The sequence below is a fragment of the Dipodomys spectabilis genome, unplaced genomic scaffold (assembly GCF_019054845.1).
Source record: "Dipodomys spectabilis isolate Male_0828 unplaced genomic scaffold, ASM1905484v1 ptg000054l, whole genome shotgun sequence".
Taxonomy (NCBI): Eukaryota; Metazoa; Chordata; class Mammalia; order Rodentia; family Heteromyidae; genus Dipodomys; species Dipodomys spectabilis.
In genome coordinates this window covers 26,752,245-26,773,638 of record NW_024870731.1, presented here as the reverse complement: position 1 = coordinate 26,773,638, position 21,394 = coordinate 26,752,245, and the positions used below count along the sequence as shown (strand labels likewise).

The 21,394-nt window shown below is 42.0% G+C and overlaps 1 protein-coding gene across 13 annotated transcripts in view; it reads left to right on the top strand.

Annotated features, from left to right (window-relative positions):
- Nucleotides 1–21,394, top strand: part of Magi1 (membrane associated guanylate kinase, WW and PDZ domain containing 1) — a 545,100-nt gene that overhangs the window by 491,515 nt on the left and 32,191 nt on the right. For all 13 annotated transcript variants that reach the window (XM_042679996.1, XM_042680003.1, XM_042680000.1 and 10 more), the window contains 2 exons: nucleotides 11,340–11,371; nucleotides 20,208–20,424. In XM_042679996.1, the coding sequence (XP_042535930.1) occupies nucleotides 11,340–11,371; nucleotides 20,208–20,424 (249 nt within the window). The remainder of the gene's footprint in view (nucleotides 1–11,339; nucleotides 11,372–20,207; nucleotides 20,425–21,394) is intronic.

The following is a 21,394-nucleotide window of genomic DNA, read 5'->3' as shown; positions in this document are numbered from 1 at the left end:
GAAAAACCTGACCCTCCAGTAAATGGCTTCTTTGGGTCTGGCTTGCAGTTCTTGAATAATGCAGTGCTGGGGCATTCTGACATAAGGATGCCGATGTTAACTGCGACCTGTGCTATCAGAGGCTCGAGACTTCCTAAATTTAAAGAGTAGAATAAAGTTTGATGTGTTGCCAGGGGTGTCCTTAGTTGCAATTAAACAGATCTGTAATAAAGTTAATTGAAATTGTCAAACAAATATATGCCCTTTCAGAGCTAGCTGGCAATCTCTCCTCCCCCACCCCCCCACCCCTCATTTTGCCAAAGTACATTGTGACAAGACTAATTGTCATACCCATCGGGCTGTTAAGCCTGCTCAAAGGAATTCATGGCTTTGCTTAAAGGAAAGGACTGGCATTCACCTTACCGGTGTTGGCTTTCTATAGGCAAGAATAAGGCATTCAGAGCCTTGTAACTCAGTGTTATAATCAAAGTTGCCTTCATAAGCAAAGAGACAAAGGCATCCTCACCAAATGTATGATTTAGGTTCTCTGGGCATCTTTGAGAATATTTCCATTGGTTGAAGCTAGGAGCTGAGAGGTTTAGAGTTTTCTTTTTGAGCTTAGCGATGTGATGGAAAGTCAGGACACCAGGTGGCATAGTAGAACCTCATTCTTCGTGCTGAGGAAGGCAGCTTGCCCATAAATCAAGAAGCAGACCCAGGATGAGAGTTGTTAAATAGTCACCACAGTGATGATGGTGATAAAATCAAAGGCCAGCCCCCCTCCCCCCCCTCCCCATTGCTGCACTGCTTTTCCTGCAGCCCTGGAAATACAAATTGTCTTTCTACGCTCTGTGCATTTATTTACCCAATCACTCAAAAGACCTTCCTTCCTTTCTTCCTTCCTTCCTTCCTTCCTTCTTTCTCTCTTTCTCTTTCTCTCTTTTTTTTGTGCTGTTCCTGGGGTTTGAATTGTGTCTGAGCGCTGTCTCTGAGCTTTTGTGATCAAGGCTAGTGCTCTACCACATAAGCCATAGCTCCATTTCCTGCTTTTTGGTGATTAATTGGAGATAAAAGTCTCATGTATTTTCCTGCCCAGGCTGGCTTCAATTCACTATTGTCAGATTTCAGCTTCCTGAGTAGTTAGGATTACAAGTGTGAGCCACCAATACCCGGCCCAGAGGACATTTATTTGTTAAGTTGAAGAACAGTTACTCTTCTAGGACAGGGACAAATGAATAGGATAGACCAGGCCCCTGAAATAGGTCTGATATACAAGTACACAATAACAATAAGCATGTAGGTAATTTTGGAGTAATAAGCAAGTCATTTTGGAATGTGATATAGTCTATAAAAAAAAAAAAGAAAAAAATATTAGGATTAGGTTAGATCACTTTAAGCCAAGCATTGGTAGCTCTTGCCTGTAATTGTAGCTGCTCAGGAGACTGAGATTGTATGATTGCTGTCAGCCTGGGCAGGAAAGACCATTGAGAGTCTTATCTCCAATAAACCACCAAAACAGCATATATATATTTGGAGGAGATAAAGCAGCTCCAACAAGGACCTTGAGTTTCAGAACTTTGTGCCCTAAAAGGATAAAATTCACAATAGTCTCCTATACTTCTTTCCTGATCCTGTGCCTAACTTACCTTGTTAAAAATAACCAGTCGGGATAAGAATCGACCTTAAAGTCAGCAATGTTGAAAGCAAAGGGTCCTGCTATGTATTTCCTAACCCAAAAGTGTCTCGGCACCAATTACAGTGATAGGTTTTCCTTTGGGGTAGTGACCTTAAAATAAAGACCCACATAGCATCCTGTTTTTGGAGAAGGACTCCTTACCATTTTCCCCATGAGCTATTTTGAGCTATTCTTTCCTAATGACCCCCTCTACATTCTACTGCAATTTAAAGTCAGACTTTCAAATTTGAAGGAAATGCTCTGGGGTCCACAGGGCACCATTGTCTCTCTCATCCATGGAAGAGCTAAAGGAAGAATTGTGGATTAGAAGAGTGGACCTCACAGTCATTCCTCGAGCATTTGCACAAAAAGGAATTGAGCTTTGGAAGAGAGGTGTAAAAACATCAAGCTGTTAATCTGATACTTAAGTGTCTTCTTCAGGTGGAAGTGTTCATGGACCAAGGAAACACCCTCTTCATAAGCACTGTAATTATAAGTATTCTCAGCCCAGATAGACTCAGTCTTGCTAGATCCCTAGAAGAACTGGCCTGATTCCACCATAAAAGCATAGATCCTGGTGGGACTGTTTCCTAGAGAAGGAAGATTGCCCCATAGAACATGATAAATGATAGGCAAAAGCACCTTTCCTGTCCTAATATTCATATATGTGATATGCTTGTAAACAAATATATATGTGTGTGCAGATAGATATATTTGTGTGTGCTATATATGTGTGTGTATGTTGGAGGGGTGTATGTCTGTGTCTGTGTATTTAGTAATTCTGGCAATTGAATGAACTCCACTCTCAGCTGCTCCTCACTCCTATGGTTTTTGAATCAATCATGGGAACATCCTGCCATTTCAACAACACCTTTCCTGCGATGGCCATTTGTTTCTGCAGGACTGCATGAATACAGTTACTCTGTTGTATCTACCTTGGTCACTCCACAGCCAAGGTAGTAGTGGTGTTCTGTCTCTCCTCACCTGTGTCAGTTCAAGGCTTACAACTTGGAGGTGAAAAGTCCTGTAAACCATTGGCCATCAACACCTTTGTAAGCTATTTATTAGACTCTAAGTACTGTGTAATTGAAGCAGACTTGTCTTAGCTGTAAAGCCTGTACATCTATGTTCTTCATCTTCTTCAGAAAGGGCTAAGTGACAATGCATCCAGAGCTGTTCACTCCAGACTCTCAACTCCAACCATCCCTCTATAAATTATAAGAGCCATTATATTTTATAATGAGCATTAGTAGGTTCCCACAGGAAAGCTTCTCTTCATCTTTGGGGGAGGGGCCCACTGGGCATGGTACTCCTTTCTTGGCATCTGGCATCCTGTTTACATTAAAAAATCACACTGCAGAGCAAGTGATGATATTTGTCAGAGAAAGGGAAAAATCAAATCTGCCCAAACTAGGGTCATTTTTCATTTTCTTTTCATTCAATCTTTTGCTATATATAGTATTTGTAAGGTCCTTTAGTGAAAATATACCCTGTCTTGCTTGGGCTTGGACTTGGGCTTGAATTTTTTGCTAATACACTTAGCCTTAAATACTTTAAAAGTCATCATTATTTAATCATTGCATATTGTCCCATGCTTAAATGCTGCTGTCCTTCAATAGTAGCCCATGCCTCCCGCTTTGTTCTTCCTATGTGGGTAGATTCCTTGTTTCTACACTCTACTAGCAACAGCACTGCTGGCCATTCTGAATTATAATCATTGCTTTGGTTCTTTGCACAGACTATGAACTCTTCTAGAGCAAAGGTCATGCCCCATTTTCTATGATCTCTTCAGTATCCATAGGCCTATGGGAACACACAGGAAATCTTGTGTTAATGACCAATCACATGGCTTATTTCTTCTACGACTTCATATCACTTGCTTGGCTACCCAAGATCCAGCCTCTTTCCTATTACCCTCATTGTCATCACAGAGACGATCCCAGGCTGAAATTCCCTGCAGAATGTTAGCACCAAGAAAACAGGACCTTGTAGGTTGTATTCATTGCTGTGTTTTTCATTCCAGCTCCTGGCACAGTAGAGCACAGTTTCGTTAAGTTTGTGTGTGTATTTTCCCTCTAGCTTCCAGTAGGAGAAACTAGGCCTGACTTCCCCTCTATTTCTTAGTTTTTACACTGATGTTAGCATTTTATCAGTAAGGGAGGTCAGTTGAAATCCATATGCTTTACATATTTTCCATTAAACAAAGAAAATTAACAAACAAAGCTGATTGGCAGGGAATGGTATAGGCAGCTTCTATAGGAGGACTGCTGGCCTAAAGTGGATTTAAAGCCACTGGTTTGCAGTTCATTCTCAGTTCTGCTTGGGCTGGGGAAGTCCTGGCTTGTTCTTATCTATCTGTCCTTCCCCTTCCACACTTGTACCTAGGTGGTCTTTCTCTTTTGATTCAGTATCATACGATGAATCAATGCATTACTTATCTTCACCTACAGTAGCATTTGTGCTGACAAGTTTTAAGCTGGGCATCATTGGCTCGTGCCTGTAATCCTGGCCTCTCAAGAGGCTGAGATCTAAGGATCACAGTTTGAAGCCAACCCAGGCAAGAAAGTCTGCAAGACTCTCATCTCCAATAAACTACTCAGAAAAGGCCAGAGGTGGTGCTGTGGTTCAAGTGGTAGAACACTAGCCTTGAGTAGAAGACACTGAAGGATAATACCAGGCCCGAGTTGAAGCCCCAGGACCAGCCTCTTCTCCTCCCCCAAAAGTATTAATGTTCTACAGTTTCTCTGCTAATTATTTTTTAGTTGGACCTTTCCAGTGGTTCCAGGAAAGATCCCTTCTCATTGACCCTTCTGTATGTAGACACAATATCTTATAGTATTTAATATATGCCTCCCTTAGCTGGAATATGCATTCCTTAGCTGGAATGAGTCTCGCCTTAGGAATTGCTTCCAACATACAACCATGTGTCTGGAGAAGACTGATTTAAGCTGGAAACTGAAAGCTCAATAGGATGGCAGCTCAGGGCTACTGGTGTAGTTTTCACCAGTTAATTTCCCTGGAATTAATATGTAAAATTTTGTGCTTCTGTGCAGCTTTGCTTGAGAGAGCCTCAAACAGCTTTTTATTCCATTTTAAATCAAGGCCATCACCCAATAATTTAATGCCATAGACACTTGAGTAGGAATGAATTGAGAGAGCTAAATCTAGCATTGCACTAGGCTGCTAAGTACATGCCATTGTTTCAGTGTAGCCGTTTATGATTATAGCTACATTATATTTAAACTTGAGACAATTTTAAAAACTCTGAAAACATGAATATGAATTCCCCATTAATCCTAATGTGTAGAAACAACATTAAGTATATATTCTGGGGTATTTGATATATTTATATGACTGTCTGCATGTCTACTTCATTTGAGTTGGTACTGGGGCTTGAAGCCAGTGCCTGGGCGATATTTCTTAGCTTTTTCTTTCAGTCAAGGCTGGCACTGTACCATTTGAGCAACATACAGCTTCATGTTTGGCTTTTTAGTAGTTAATTGGAGATAAGACTCTCAAGTATTTTTCTGCCTCAGCTAGCTTCAAACTGTGATCCCCAGATCTGAGACTCCTGTGTGTGTGTGTGTGTGTGTGTGTGTGTGTGTGTGTGTGTGCCCATCCCGTGGCTTGTGTGTGTGTGTGTGTGTGTGTGTGTGTGTGTGTGTGTGTGTGTGTGCCCATCCCGTGGCTTGACCTCAGAGCCTGGGCTCTGAGCTCCACTTCTGGCTCTTTTGGTGATTATAATAGTCTCACAAACTTCCTTGACCAGGGCTACAGACCACATTCCTCTCAACTCAGCCTCCTGAGTAGCTAGGGTTACAGGCATGAACTCCCGTACCTGGTGGCCTGTCTACTTTTTAACAGTGAATTAAGTCATCGTCATGGTTGTTGTTGTCATCCTCATCATTGTCATCGTCCTCTTCTTCTTCCTCCTCCTCCTTCTCTTCCTCCTCCTCCTCTTCCTTCCTCCTTCTTCTACTCTTTCTTCTCCTCCTCTTCTTCCTCCTCTTCCTCAGCCTCCTCTTTGTCCTCTTCTCTTTTTGTTGCCGATATAGGGGATTGAATTTAGGATCTCAAACATGCTAGGCAGGAACTCTACCACTTGATCCATGCTTCCAGTCCCTTGAATTATGCTTTCTATTATGACATTTACCTTGTCTTTTATGTCATGTATTATTATCACTGTCTCCAATCACTAGTCTTCATTTTTAATGGATTCATGAGTTTTCATCTTACTGACATAAAAAGTCTATTTGCTTTATCCTCTGTTCTTGCCAGCTCAGATTTTTTTATAGTTTTTAATCTATAAAATAATGCCGTGTTTAAGATATTTTCATATCAGTCTTTGCAGGGATTCTGGTTTTTTTTCCCCTCAGTACTGACTCCTCCTAATGAGTTTACTGAGTTGAAGGTAGCTGTAGTTGTAGGGCCCTGCATTTTGGATAATGTATCTTAGAACAACATGTTGTAGGGATTCATAGGAACTGAGGTGAAAAGGTGCTGTGGGGTCCACTAAGCCTCTTTGGTCTGGGAACCTAACACCTCCCAAGATCTCACAGTGCTCTCCTTTGCCAGACTGCTCTGTGGACTGACGCTCCCTCCCCCACTGCCATTATACACACAGTTCCTGCTCTTGGCACGCTGTGTTACCTGATTCAGCTCCAGTACTGTTTTAGTACATGTTGCTTTTTTAAAACTCCACAAAGAACCCCATGTGTCCAATGACACTTGGATTAGTGTCCCAGCCTTTGTGAGACTGCTTGAAGGAAACCAAAAATGTTTCCATTAAAATGCTCAAATTTAGAAACCTAATGGAATAGGGAATAGAAACCACCATGAAAAAAAATGCAAATGAGTGACACAGTAGGTTTTTACCATTTGTAGATCCACTTTGCATGTCAGGATGACTTTCAGATACACACTTTCCAGGCTCCTCGTTTAGATCCCTTCAGGTAGTGAGGTTAGTTGGCATTCCCACTTCCTTTAAGCCTGGGGCACATTAGGTCCAGAGCAGCCCTCCTCTGTTCCAGAGACTCAGGCTGAAATGACAGTGTTGGGCTTCTGCTTATCTGCCCTGATGCTTAGCTGAGCTCCTGTTTCTACCCTGTTCCCCTGTAGTGTTTCTTGGAATGGTACTTAGAAAAACGGGGTGTCATGGGGGTGTGGAAGGGCAGATCTATAATCCCCCATCATTTGGAAGTGGCAGGGGGGAGAAAGATGAGTTTGGTCTGTGTGTAGACTCATTTGAGTGGAAAAGAAGCAACTGGTGGCAAATGCAGTGGTCTGTGACAGCCCTGGAGATTTAAGAGTAAAAAATTCTGAAATGTGCAGCGTTTGTTTTACCTTTTTTTTTTCTTTTCTTTTTCCTTTTCTTCTTATTTTTTTTTTGTAATTGGGCTTGAACTTGGGGCTTAGGTGCTGTCCCTGAGCTTTTTTGCTACTTGAGGCTACAACTCCACTTAGGGTGGTGGTTAATTGGAGGTAAGAGTCTCACAGACTTTCCTGGGCTGGCTTTGAATCACTATCCTCAGATCTCAGCCTCCTGAATAGCTAGGACTACTGGCACCTGGCTTTGTTTTACTAAAATATAGTATAGACTTTGTGTGTTGTGCTATTTATATGGATATGTGTATGTGTGCATGCGTGCACACATTCACGTTTATAAATAAGGCTTTTCTTGTTGCATTACCTGCTAAAATAGCTAATGAAGCTACCTAAGATCCCATGAGCCAAAGAAAATAGATGTTTCAGTGTATGATCTTCTAGTCTGTTAGTAAATGTATGTGTTTTATGATTTTACTTTTTTCATCTAAATTATTTACCCTCATCCATTGTAAAATTATAAAACTCCATCAGCAGTAACCTTCTGCTATTTAGTTAGAAGACAACATCTCCAGGAGCAAAGTTTATCGCCTTGGTATTTAAAGGGAAAACTCCTTCCTCCTTGTGTTCATTGGCCAAGTCTCATCTCTAGTAGAGAATTTGCCATTTGTTTTCTCCAAGGAACACCTTGTGCTTAGGGTGCTTTGGAAATTCAATTCTCTAGCTTTTCTCACCTGTGTAGATCACACTGTGAAAGTTTCCTGGGATCCCTTAGAAGTAGCATTTGTTGCTGTCTGGGTGCTAAAAGCAGATAGGTGCCATCTGTGAAAGTTGTCTTCTGCCCCTTTTTTACCCAGAATGGACCAAATGAGACCCTTCAGAGGTGCCATTTCTGCCCAGATGCTTCACATGGACTATGTGACATGATTTATAGACCATAAACCTCCTGCTCCTGCAGGGTGCACCAAGTCAGCATTCATCTAAGAAAAGCTCGGGATATGGCAAGAAGTATGGGATAGTGATGCTTCCTGTGCCCGTCCAGAAAGATAACTTGCAGTTACCTCTACCCAGACAGGAGCTGAGCCATGCGTGTCTAGGTCTGGGAGAATTCTGCCAACCATAGACCCTTTGAGTGTTTTCCATAGGTCTCCCAGCTGTTTTCAATCCTCTGAATAATTTTAGCTAAGCTAAATTATAAATTGTATTAAGGAGGTTTGTTCCAGCATTCATATTTATTAGATTTTAAGATTTAATGACCATATGGGCCTAAAACAAATCTTTGATTTCTTTTTTTTTTTAAAGCAGTCAAGTGGATGCTCTTGATTTTGACTATTTAAATATTAATTTGTGGTCATAACCTACTTTTGGCTCCTGTAAAAGGTGTGGCTTTTAAAAATGATGGTTTTCAGCAACTCACAAGGAAAGAGGAACCAATGTCTCCTTGAATTAAAAGAAAAAACTCTTACTGTTGGTAGAGTATAGCTCTATTACTTGAGACTTCTTGAATGTTCCATGGACCACTTCCTGAGGAAACAAATTGTCCTGTATCTTTCAGACTGGATTTGTATAATAGATAGTCCAAGGGCCATTAATTAATTTATTTTTATTTTTAAATCTGTACTTTCTGCTTTAGTGAGATGTCAATGTGGTGTTCTTGCAGAAGAATTCTAAATAAGGCTAAAGTATCTGTTATCAGTCTTGGAAGGATGTTCATGGAAAGCAAAAGCTGGGTGTGTGTTTGAGTGTGTCTAACACCTGTCTTCTGCAGTAACTGCCCTTCTATGGCATGCTGTTCCCACTCAGCATTATATTTTGGAGGCTGTCCATGTTGTTACCTGTAGAGTGTGCTCATTGCTATTAAACTCTGCAGAGTGCTTTGTAGCTTGGCTACTCCATAGTTTATTTAGAACTTATAGTAGTGTCCAGCTTTCCTTTCTTCCCACAGTGCTGAGGTGAACATCCTTGTGACCGCCTTCTTCCTTCACAAGAGTATGCAAGTGTTTGTGATAGAGAATGAAAAATGCCCTTTATGTTCATCTCAACGGACAGGAATTTAAGACTGGCCAGAGTAATCTTATATAATTGGAGAATATGGATTGAAACAATTTCCCCTGATTCCACTTAGCTAACTGGAGATTCTTTATGAATTTTTGGAGATCACTGGGATTCTGGAAAATCAAGTTCTTAGGATCAGAAAAAGTAAAAAAGTAATAGTAAAAAGTAACAGTGAAATCTTGCTTATTCCAAGTGGGATCATCTGAATTGAACCACATAACAATGTATAAGTTGAAGTATATACAGTGAGACACACTTGCATAACTCAACATCAGTTCCTTAAGGAATGAAAGAATAAAAGTACCTAAGAATTATTTTTAAGGCTGAAGACTTATTAAAATTGTCCAGTCCCTTCTTACCTATAAGTAAAGCTTTCTAAGTCTTTATGTCTTTATATGCTAATGTCCTTAGAAAATGGAATTTCCCTCACTAGAGCCAGATAACCCTACCTCCTTCATTTCTGAATGATGTCATTCAACCAAGGATGGTGACAGAGGTGGACATTGGAATTGGGCCAGGTCGGAGGCTTTTATTTTATTATATTTCCAATCTTATGAAGTAAGCCTTCTTTTCATTTCATCAGAAACTGAAGCACAGAGGGCTCCAAAGTGGCATGCTGAAGATCGTCTGGGTTTGCCTGACTTGAAAGGGAAATATTCTTTCTACTCTATCACAGTCCCTTGAATACAGTCCTCAGGAGACTCCTTCCACCTAGGAAGGTCCACAGGAACATTTGTTTAAGGCTGCAGCTTCCTGGAGCTCTGAGGATGGAACCTGAGACTCTGCATTTTTAACAAGATTCTGATGATTCCTTATGCATTCTGAAGTCTGAGAGCCACTCTGGCAGACTGAGGCAACCTCATTTGGTAATGTGAGGAGCCTTGTCATCAAGTGCCCCAATGCCTCTTAGGGATCAGGCAGTCTTGTCATGCCTCACTTGCAGCAGGCACATTAGCATTGCTCTTCTGGGTGGCTTCCTCCTTCCTCCCCCACTTCCAGTGCCTGGGATTATTTGCGCTGACTTAGCAGGGCTCACGGTTTGACAAGTCACTTCCCAAAGAGTTGAAATCATGTTCTATCAGAATCACTTGCAAAAGCAGGTTGAAGTTTCTAGTGCAGAAGTATCGCATCTCAAGTGTCTGTCTCTTTGGCACCCTGTACAGATGGAATCTGCATCTTGTAGTCTAACCCCTGTTCAAACCCAAATAATAACAACAACAACAATAATAATAAAAAAGAGCAGCTCATAGAAAACAAATTACTTTTGAAACACCCCTCTGTGCTTTATTTTCCTTTCTCACCTCCCTTTCCCACCCCTCCCCACTCCCATGAAAGATTCCCTCATAAAACGGCCCCTGGTTGCTGCTTGCTTTCCTAGAAGTGAGGAGTTCCCTGGACCCTCATTCAGCTCCACCCCCTCACTGTGGACAGCCAGCCAGGTTCAGTGACCATCATTGCTTCCTTTGCCTTTCTCTTTTCTCCCTCATTATCTTGTTTCTCAGCTCTGTGAAAGATTGTCTTTTCATTCCTACACAACATGTTTTCTCCAGAGAGTCCAGTCTGAGCCCTAGCCCTTTTCAGTGAGCTGAGTATGAGGTCGCCCATGACTGACAGGCATCGATCTGTTGAGGTGCTGTGATCTGGAGGGGAATCTTAGATCAACTTGGTCTCCTTGGACTCCTGTTACTAGTTCATCTTCCTTCCTGGCAAAAGAGCATCTGTCTTTGTTTTGGTGTTGAGCTCATCCAAGTAAAGAAGGCATTTTCTCTTCTGAAAGGAAAAGAGAGAGAGAAAGAGAGAGAGAGAGAGAGAATAAAAAAAGACAGAAAAGGAAAACATTTTAATTTTAACCATGCACTCCTTCCTCTGTCCTGATTGGTCCACTTCAATTGACAAGTGGATCGCGAGGAAAGGAAATATCCTAGACTTAATTGTAAGTTAAGTCTCTCTTAATCCAGAAGAGCATTTGAGATTCTGTCCAAGTGTTCAATTTCCCAGGCCGCTGAGGTCTGTGAATTTCTTTTTCCCAGCCTCCAGGCTGCTGCAGTACAAGTCAGCATAGCTAATGCAGATAGATCTTCTGCCTCTCGCTCTCCTCCTCCCTCTGCTTTGATTCGATATGAACAGCCCCGGTAACTCCGATGCTGGGGAGAAATCTGACAGAACTCTGCAGATGCCTAGGTGGCCATGAAACACCTGGGGATTGTTCTTTAAGAAAAAGGTAACATTTATATGCTAATGATTTCTCCCCCCCTCCCTCCTTCCCTCCCCCCTCTCTCCTTGTTTGCATTTTTTTCTCTCTTTTCAGGGCTACCAGTTCCTAAGAAGAGCCCAAAGTCGGTAAGGACTTGTCACTTACTTGATGGTTGTTTGTGGGTGGGGGTCGCTGGTGGTGGTGGGAGGGTTCGCTAAAAGGTTCCACTTCACTAAATGTGATTGAGTGGTGGCGGGTGGGGGAACAGGAGCTGGGGCTCATTTTATTAAGTTCTGGGGAATCTGTTTGGTCTAGATGGTATTGGGGCTTGTCTTTTAACTATGTAGGGATTTGGGAGTAGGTTTCAGGAACTAGGATAAAGAATGCATGTTGAATGTCTTCTCTATGCAAATATATCACAACTCTCCTTCAGGTGAATGAGTTTCTTAGCTGTTTTAACTTGATACAAATGCTATTGTTCCCTGGGGGGGGGGGGGGGTGGGAAACAAAACAAAAAAGGCTCCACCTGCTTCCCGGAGTAGCTAGCCTAGCTCTCAACTGGTGTTCACAGCGGTTCGCATGGCTACTCATTCTCTTCCTGAGATTTCTTATGTGTTGGATGTTAAATTATTTACCAAATCAAAAGCCTGTGGGTTTTGGAAACAGTGGCCATTGCCCTGTTACGGATGCACGCTAAGGAAGAGCCGTGCTCACTGTCCAGCACTGAGAATAAGACATTTTCTTGCTGTGGGAATGTTCTTTGTTGTTTTGCTGGGTTTAGCAGCATTATGCTGCAGGTATGGGATTCTTTAAAAAAAAAAAATCAATGTGCTGCTGTCCTTTCTAATCTGGTTTCCCTGAAGATACATTACTGAGTTGACGTGTTGGCTAATAGCTTAAAGGGTATAGTGTTTTGTTTGGTGGTATGAGCTCTGGCTCTCAGGGCACTAAGAGCAGATTAAAATGCTACTTAAAAAAAAAAAAGAACAACTCAGAATCTGGAACTGCGATGCCTGTGAAATTGATGTGGGCAGATAAGGCTTCCCAATTCGTTGGTATTAGGACAAAGAAAAGGGGCTCCGTGTGACTTAGATGGTCTAGGGGAGGGAAAGATCACAGTGTGGTGCCACCTAGAAAAGGAAGACCTTAAAAACTTTGCAGCTTAGGGTGCTGTCACAGGAACCCCCCCCCCCACACACACACACTTATCTACAAGCATGGCAGCAGAGGCAGAAGTTTAAGGAGCTGAGGGGAAGGGAGGGAGGGGGCAGTAGTGGAGCTTCTTGCATTCAAAGCTTCATTTCTAAGTTCTCTCCGAAGAGGAAAGCCTGCAGTAACTGGTGTGATCACCATGGCATAGCACCATGGTGACAGGGACACTGACTTCAGGGCTGCTTTCCTTGTCAGCTTGAGTTAATGTCCAGGCAGGAAAGTGCCGGTTGGTGTCCACATTGGAATCCCAAAGTGGACACATGTGCGCATGTGTATCTCCCCATCCCCTGGGTCATAGAAACCCATTCAGCCTTCAGAAAAATAGAAGTATGTGTGGAAGAGCTTGAGTTAGGGCGCTCCATCCCTTTTCCTCCCCCATCCCTAGCCATGCTGTATTGACACAGGACTTATTTTACACACCTCAAGGGGCACCGAGTCTTGACAGGGAAATTCTAGGAAGACAGAGCAAGTTGTGCATTGGAAGCATGGCATCAGGTAAATTTACCATACCAAGGGATTTCTGCAATCCACTTGGGTGCCATCTTCTCCAGCCTGTTTTGGAAATGACCTGGTAAAATAAAAAGGTACCAAACAAGTACAGAGCCTGGGTGCACCAAGTCAGTTACAAGAATTCCCTCTGACAGTTGATTTTTTTTTTTTTTTTTTTTAGTAGAAGCAGTGTCATTAGTAAGTAGCAAGCCAATTACTCTGATTGTATTCTTAGGGAGAGGGAGAGAGAGAGAGAGAGAGAGAGACCAGAGACCACTCCTAACTGCTTTGCCCACAGTCTGTTGGCTCTTAATTACCACAAGCTAAGAGGGTGGTTTGTTTCTGGGGCTCCCTAAGAACACCTGCCCCCACTCACCACGCCCAGTGTGGGGCTTGTCCTCACCAGGTTCCTGAGCCAGGATGGGTTTGCAGGGCATGGCTGGCACTGGCACAGGTGCTGCACACAGTTTGGGGGCTGTCGACCAAGGGCCGCCGTTGGCAGCCTCTGTGATCAGGGCAGTTCTGTACAGGTGGGTTGAAAGCTTTTCTCTTTCCCAGTTTGCATTTGGATGATGTCCTGCCAGAGAGACAGATGATTATGAGATGTCTGGGGGTAGGAGGGAATCTGTAGGGAAACTGGATATTCTGGAACCAATGAGCTACTCAGGTCATGGCAGTGGGTCAGTTCTGCATGCTGCATAATTAAAGGCATCTGATGGTGCCTGGGTGTGACTCATATAGATTTCCCAATAGCCCTGTGAATACAGTGTCTGAATGTAGTCTTGATTTTTTTTTTTCCAGGGTGGGGAGGTTGTTTCTCTTTGAAAGTTCCCCAATGTGATTGGTTTCCTTTTGTATTCTTACACCTTTTTTAATTTTTTAAAAAAATAATTAGGTCATTGAGTTTTTATGACAACTGTAGGGCTTACCTTTTTCATCTTGTTTCACCTTTTGGATAGTCCCCATAGCTTCACTCCTAGTGAGCAATTTCACCTACTAGATTTAGTTTAAATGCTGAATTTATGGTTTATGTACTCACTGGGGACAATGGTAGTGTCTTAATGAAGTTTTATTAATTTAATATCTGGACTTCTATAACATGAGGGATTTTTCTGCCAAATGGCCAAGACAGAAATAAGACATATTTGCTGTCAGATTTTAGATCTCTGTGGAAAGTTAATGCCATGGCCCAACTTAATCATCTTGACTGGAAGTTGACTTAACTGAGACTCTCAGTTTAAATGACACACAAACACTCCATCTTATGTATGGATGGAAATTGAAAACTCTACACTTTATACCTAACCCTGAATTTGAAGTCACCTGTGTTTTCCTAAGTCGTATTTCAACTTTTCCCCTTCTCCCTCTCTTCATTTGTCCATCTGTGTCTTTTCATCCATCCATCCATAATAATGTTCAGCCACCCATCCATACATATATCTTTCATCCATTTGTCCTCCATCCCTCTATTTCTCCATTTAATCAGCAAATTAGTAGCAAGAGCTATTGGAAATTCTATAATAAATTGGATAGTCATTGCATCTGTCTCCTTGTACCTTATAAGGCTGTCACACTATTCTCCCCCCCAAAAAAAGGATTCACTGTCAGTATTATCAGAAATACTTAATGGATTCATTTCATTCAAATAGACACTGAATATCTTCTATGTGCCTAGCCTAGAACAAGTATCCAGTAGAAACCAGACCGAAAGTACTTATGCTTTGATGAAACTAAGGGAGAGAAACAGTACCCAGAGCAGTCAGGGATATGCAGTCTTTACCTCATGGGGATTGAAGGCTAATGAAGTCAAATACTTTCAAAAGTTGGTAAAGCAATAGCCTCACACTGTTGGCTCAGAGTTGTAATCCTAGCTACTCAGGGGCTGAGATATTGAAGATTGTGGTTTGAAGCCTGCCCCGGCAGTAAAGTTTGTGAGCCTTGCTATCTCCAGTTATTCAAAAAATCAGAAAGTGGAGCTGTGGCTCAAATGGTAGAGTGCCAACTTTGAACAGAAAAGCTAAAGGACAGCAGCCCAGGCCCTCATTTCAAGTCTTAGTACCTGTGCCCATGTGTGTGCACGTATGCGCGCGCGCGCACGCACACACACACACACACACACACACACACACACACACACACACACACTGCTAAGCAGAACTGTAGGACCAAGTAAATATGTGAAATATATCATTTGGCTCCTAATCCCAGTAATACAAATTAAATACTCCTACAAAGCTGACACCCATGATGGAGTGAATTGCTGTGATTGAGCTATGCAGTTTGTTCGAGTTCCCCCAGTGTCCTATGTAGCATAGGAAACCACAGTAGTTATTTCACTGTTATCACTAGATAACGGAAAGTATACCACATTTACTAACGAGACAAACTTTCCCAGTCACTTAAAAACTCACACCAAGTTCATACAGGGGCAAGGTGTTCTTTTCCATCTCTTTACAGCAAACATAGCAGGCTAAAAGATTACAGAAGGACAGATTTCTCTTCTTCTGTCCTTTATCCCTTTTCTCTTCAAAGGATGCTAAAGGAAATATCTAAAAACAGTCATTAGGACACGTGAGGGAGAGATAGAAAGGCCTTGTAGATAACACTGAGTGACTCCTGCCTCCGCTGATCCGCTTTGTGTGCCCTCCTTCTCTCACGCTCTCCCTGTTTTCCTTCTCTCCACACCCCCAGCCAGGCCAGCACAGTATAGAGAAGCATCAAAGTTTCTATAAGCTACAAGGAGCAGCGATGAGAATGGGAGATGAGAGCACAGGTTTATTTAAGGCAGCTGTCTGGTTGCCTCTCACCTCCCACAGTGACTCATGCTCTCTCTCCATGGAGTCCCCTGGAAACTAGACTTAGCTGTGTGTTATATTTCCTCACAATATTCAATGTGAACCAAAATTCATTTTCATAGCCAATCAAGGCTTCCCTTTTCTTCTCCACTAACTCCTTTCTCCTAGCTTTTGGGAAGAGAAAATGTTTGACTCTGATCCATAAATGATAAAAGAAAGAAACAGAAGGACCCTCCTGTGCTGTGGCTTGGATTGGAGTCTTTGAGTTTTGCGCAACCTTTAATGACATTGGCTTCATACCTCATCAGCACTTGGAGCTCTTCCTGTTGTCCATGTAAATCACTGCAGTGGCCTTGGGTCTTGGCAGATAAGTGAACTGTAAATAATTTTGCTTTAAAATGGATCAATTTGTCGTTTTTAAGCCACATGAATTCTTTTCATCATTTAAGCTCCTAAGTGCTGTCTGTATTCATTTGCTCTTCCGAGCAAATATTTTCAGTTCACTTTATAAGTACCTCCATTTCTAAATCATTCTGTGAAATACTGATGAGATGAATTTTCCCCCCATTTCCATTTATAAAAACCATTCCATCTTCTTGATTTTGCTGGCCTGACAGTAAGTAGGAGGAGGATCATTCATTCTAAGGAGATGGATGTATAGTTTTATCTTGAAAAAGGTCTTGTGATGCAAGTTCACAACCAGTGCACAACCAAGGACTTTTATGGAGGAATTAAACTAAAACATAGATCTTTTCTTCCTAGTTGGCTGTGAGTTGAGACTCAGAAATAAAACTCTTAGTGTTGGTGATACCTGTCTCTGTATGTAGTGTCATTCCTCTTTCACTCTAGAGACTTGGAGAGTGGTACCTTATTTTTATGATGCCCTTCTCCCTCTCCCCTCCTCCTTTTCCTCTTCTTCCTCCTCCTCTCTTCTTTTTCCCTTGTAAGCTGTGCCTATTGAATTTGGCACAAATACCTTATAGTGTCAGCATTCCTCTCCCTCATCCCTGCCACTGGCCCAGTCAAAGTCTCCTCACGGCCATGAAGAAGACGTCAGCAGTGGTCCCTCCCTGGCATCAGTGCATTTACTCCTTTCTCTGTCACTCTGTTCTCCGCCTGGAGCCAAGCCAAGCGCACTGGAACTACGTTGGATCTTGGCTTATCGCTATTGGAAATTCATAAATGAGTGCTCCTCTGAAACCACGAGCGAAGAGCAAAGTCCTTTTAACCCACACATTACTTGCATGATGTAGCCTCCCAGTTTATCTCAAGACATCCCACACCTTCACTGGGACATGCGAGGCTTTCTGTCCTTCCGAAAGATCAAGTTCATTTTTTCTGTGGTGATTCAGAACATGCTGTATCCACTCATAGATCAGTCTTCTGCAGACCCTTCTTCGTTTTCTTTCTAAAAGACAGTGTAGTACATTATCAATATATTATGAATAATTAAGATTTATCTATTGACATATGTTCAAATATATCAGATATACACTTGGGTGTGAATTTTCAAGAGTCCAGGTATAATCTCTTCCTTGTTGTTGTTGTTGTTGTTTTCCCATTGAATGCCTCAGTGTCTGGCACACACTATATATTTATTGTTACAGGAATAGAGGCATCACAGGTGATCACTGTAGGAGGGTGCAGTCTAATATTCTGTCATTCATGTACTAGGTGCTTCTCTGCATCCATAGTATTAGCATGTACATGGCTCCTTTAACAGGCTTGAAAAATGTACCCCTAGTTGTAGCTGCTTATCTTTGGGCTAATACCTCACCTTGAAAAAGAAGGCATGGTGGTACATACCTATAATCCCAGCATGTAGGAGGTAGAGGGAAGGAGAATTCCGAGTTGCAAGTCAGCCTGGGCTACTTAATAAGATCCCATCTCAGAAAACTGGAAAGCAAACAAAAGAACAAGGTGAAGGGTAGTCACATGAGATGCAGGTCTGATCCTGTGCTGTTACCAGCTCAGCAGCAAATTTATTTTCATGCCCAGAGTCTCTGGGGAAGTAATCCAGAAAAGGGCATCCAAGCTGACCTTGATTGGGGCGCCCTATAAAATAGGTATTCTCCTGAAAAATCATGGGCCCTAACCAAACGAAGGACCACATCATGACTAACTCGCATGCCTAGGAAATGAAAAGTTGTATTTTGGACATTTACACACAAACCATATACCATAGCCTCACGTGTAGCCAGTAGGTTATTTCAGTACAGAATACCTTCAGATTGCAGAGTTTTCATAGTTGTTTTTGAGAAGAACATTGAATGAACTTAAATGCTTCCAAATTCCAGTGTCTTTAGCGCAGCAGCCTGCCTTTTCTCTAAGCCTGTGAGAGTTCAGTGTTGAGAGAGAGAGTGTGTGTGTGTGTGTGTGTATGTGTTTGTGTGTTTTCCTTGCACATTCTCAGGATGTTCCTCTACTTCTGTTTTCTGAGGGATAAAGTTTAGATGGCATTTAAAAGGGACTGAGAGATGCAGTTAAGCTAAGAAGCAGTTTTGCAGTCTCATTTCAGATTGTAGCTGTCATTTTGTGTTAAATTGGACCTAAATGAGTCATTTATTGGGGAGGTGAGAAAAGAATCCAGTAGACTTTATTTGCATATCTCTTTATGGTAAAGCCATCTTCTCTAGTTAAACTTAAGGGATCTAGATTTTCTATGTCTGAGGTATCATAGGGCCTTAGGAACCCATGTGGCCACAACCTGTACACACACATGGGTGCATGGGCACAAACAAGTGGTCCTTCTCTGCAGGAGAAAGGCCCACCAGTCAGTGGAACACGGCTTCCAGAAAGATATTTTTCTCCAGTTCAGGACAAGTGGTCAGGTGGAAGGTGATGGTGTTCATCCTCATCTAGATATCAGAGTGCTTTCCTGGCATCTTTGCCCACAGTATGTCATCCCCTCAAGTGTGAGCAAATCCAGTCTTTGCTAAAGCTTTTACCCCACCAAGAAATAGTCCTCAAATTTCCCCCCGAGGCACACCAAGTATAATTTCAGATGGCCTATCCTGCCTTCATGAGATATATACCCAAATGTCCTCAACTTAGGATTCCTGCAGAAACCTGTTTTAGGGTCTTAAATAACCAAGAGCCAATGAAATCTGTTCTTGGGCTTTCTTCAGATACTTTGTTCGCAGGAAGGATTGGCAAGGGAGCAAGAAAAAGGACCCAAGAATTGAAAGGCCTGTGGAATTCACTGGTGGGAACTGCAAGATGGAAGATACCTGGAGAGAAAGCAACGAAGTAGGGCCTTAGGATTGAGAACAATGCCTGGTGGAAGCACCTAAGGCATGGGAATGCTCAAGTTGATGATCTTACACCCCTTTAAAACATGAGAACGTAGGATGGGCTCTATTAGGGAGAAGGCCCCTTCCTGCCCTCTACCCCTCTCTGAGGTTTTTAAGTCGATGAATATGGTGATATGTGACATGTTAAGCAAGAAAAAGGCAGAATTTTTGTCTTAAATAATAAAAAACAAAAACCAAAATACCTAGGAGAAAAAATATAGGAACTAGAATTATTCTTATTTTCCACTCAGTTATACTCCATGGAGGCTTATCAGTCACTATCCAGAGAGACAATACCACAAAGTGGGAATGGTCTTTTCTTGGACTGGTTTTAATGACCAGGAATGTGCTTATTCTTCTGAAATTTAAATACCGAGTACTGCTTGTACTTGGGAAATGTTTGCAAGGCTAGGAAGGCTGACTTGTAGAAGACAACTCACCGATAAAATTGGATCTTGATTTATCCAACTAACAGTAGTTTCAGCTGTTCAAAAGTAAAACACAAGGCCTGTGAAGTTGATTAGCTATGAATTATGAAATCTTTTTACCTTATATTTATTCTATACTGCACATACAATACTAGGCATGATTTTGTTTTAAAATATGATTTAAAAAAATTACAAGATCTGACCTCTTTTGATCCTGGTCCAGAAGAACTGATGGCAAACTATTAAAGAGGAGTTGGAAGGGATATTATTATTATTATTATTATCATCATCATCATCATCATCATCATCACCATCATCAAAAGATGTAACATATGGAGCCCCAAGAAGTATTTTTAGTGCCGATTATATTTCTTCTAGATATTACAGCCTTACAGCTAAACTGCTCATGCTATTTTGTATCACATATTTTTGTCAAGAAATAGGATGTTAAAACTGATACATCTTGCAATAAACAAACCCAGTGTCTTAGGTGGGAACCTAAGATGAAAACTGGATTCATTTTTCTGCTGTGGTCCAGAGAGAACCATGGTCTGTGATTATGTCTTTCTGTCTGTCCCGCCCTTCTATGTGTCTGCCAATCACTTGGTGATTTATCTGCATGCAGCAAGAGATGGAGCAAGGTGGAAGCCAGGCTGCTGTTGATGTATTTATATATTTGCATACAGGAGTGCAGAACACAGACGGGGTTATGGGAAGCGCTCACTTAGAGAACCACGGTCATTTCTGTCTCTTGCTTACTTCCAGCAACCACTGGAAAGGAAAGACAGCCAGAACAGCTCCCAGCACAGTGTGTCCAGCCACCGGAGCCTGCACACAGCATCCCCAAGCCACAGCACTCAGGTGCTCCCCGAATATCCACCTACAGAGGCCCCCACCCCAGAGCAGACTGACAACTCTGGGCAGAAAAAACCAGATCCTTTTAAAATCTGGGCCCAGTCCAGGAGCATGTATGAAAACCGACGTGAGTAACACACCAGTTTCTCCTTTCCCCCATACTCCTCCCAGGGCTCCAGCTGTTCTCTGACAATAGGAGATGAAAGACAGTGATAGAAAGTAGAGAGGGGATGGGGGTAGGGGTGCTGGCTCAGTGGTGGAATGCTTGCTTTGCATGCATGAGGCCCTGGGTTCGATTCCTCAGCACCACATAAGCCGGAAGTGGTGCTGTGGCTCAAGTGGTAGAGCACTAGCCTTGAGCTGAAGAGCTGAGGGACAGTGCCCAGGCCCAGAATTCAGACCCCACAACAGACAGAAAAAAAAAGGAAGGAAGGAGGAAAGAAAGAGAGAAAGAAAGAATTCAGACCCTACAACCGACAAAAGAAAGAAAGAAAGAGAGCGAGAGAAAGAAAGAAAGAGAGAAAGAAAAAGTAGAGGAAGATAAATCAAGGTGGAAAGCAGAAGTGTCTCAGACAAGTAGAACCTGAAGATGTTCATGGAGGCTGTATTATGTCCACTTTGGAGGTGGGGATAGAAATGGTAATCAAACAGATGGCCTGCATAAAAGTTGATTTATTTTTCTCTTCACTTGTAAAGCAGTGAGTGACAGAAAAGAAAAAAAAATAGTAATTACCTCATTAAGTCTTCCTTATAAGCGAAGATTGCAGAATGCCCTGTGATAGCCTATACAATGAAATTTAAATATGACTGTAGGGGTAATGAGAAATTAAATGCTTTCTTAGTGGTCTCTTGAGTTTTAAAAATACTGGTAATTTCTTTTTTTTTTACTACGATATGTCTTTCTAAATGTTCCCCTCAAAAAAGAAAAAGCGAACAATAGAGTGATTTGTTCTTTATTTATACAGTGGTTGAGTCCTTGGGTTTTACCTTTTCTAGGAAAATGAGCCTGTGATGATGGTATGCTCCGTAATTTCTTGAGTCTTCTAAGCCTGGTGTCCCCTTCATGTGTAACTTGTGTCTTTTGAATTATGAAGTGA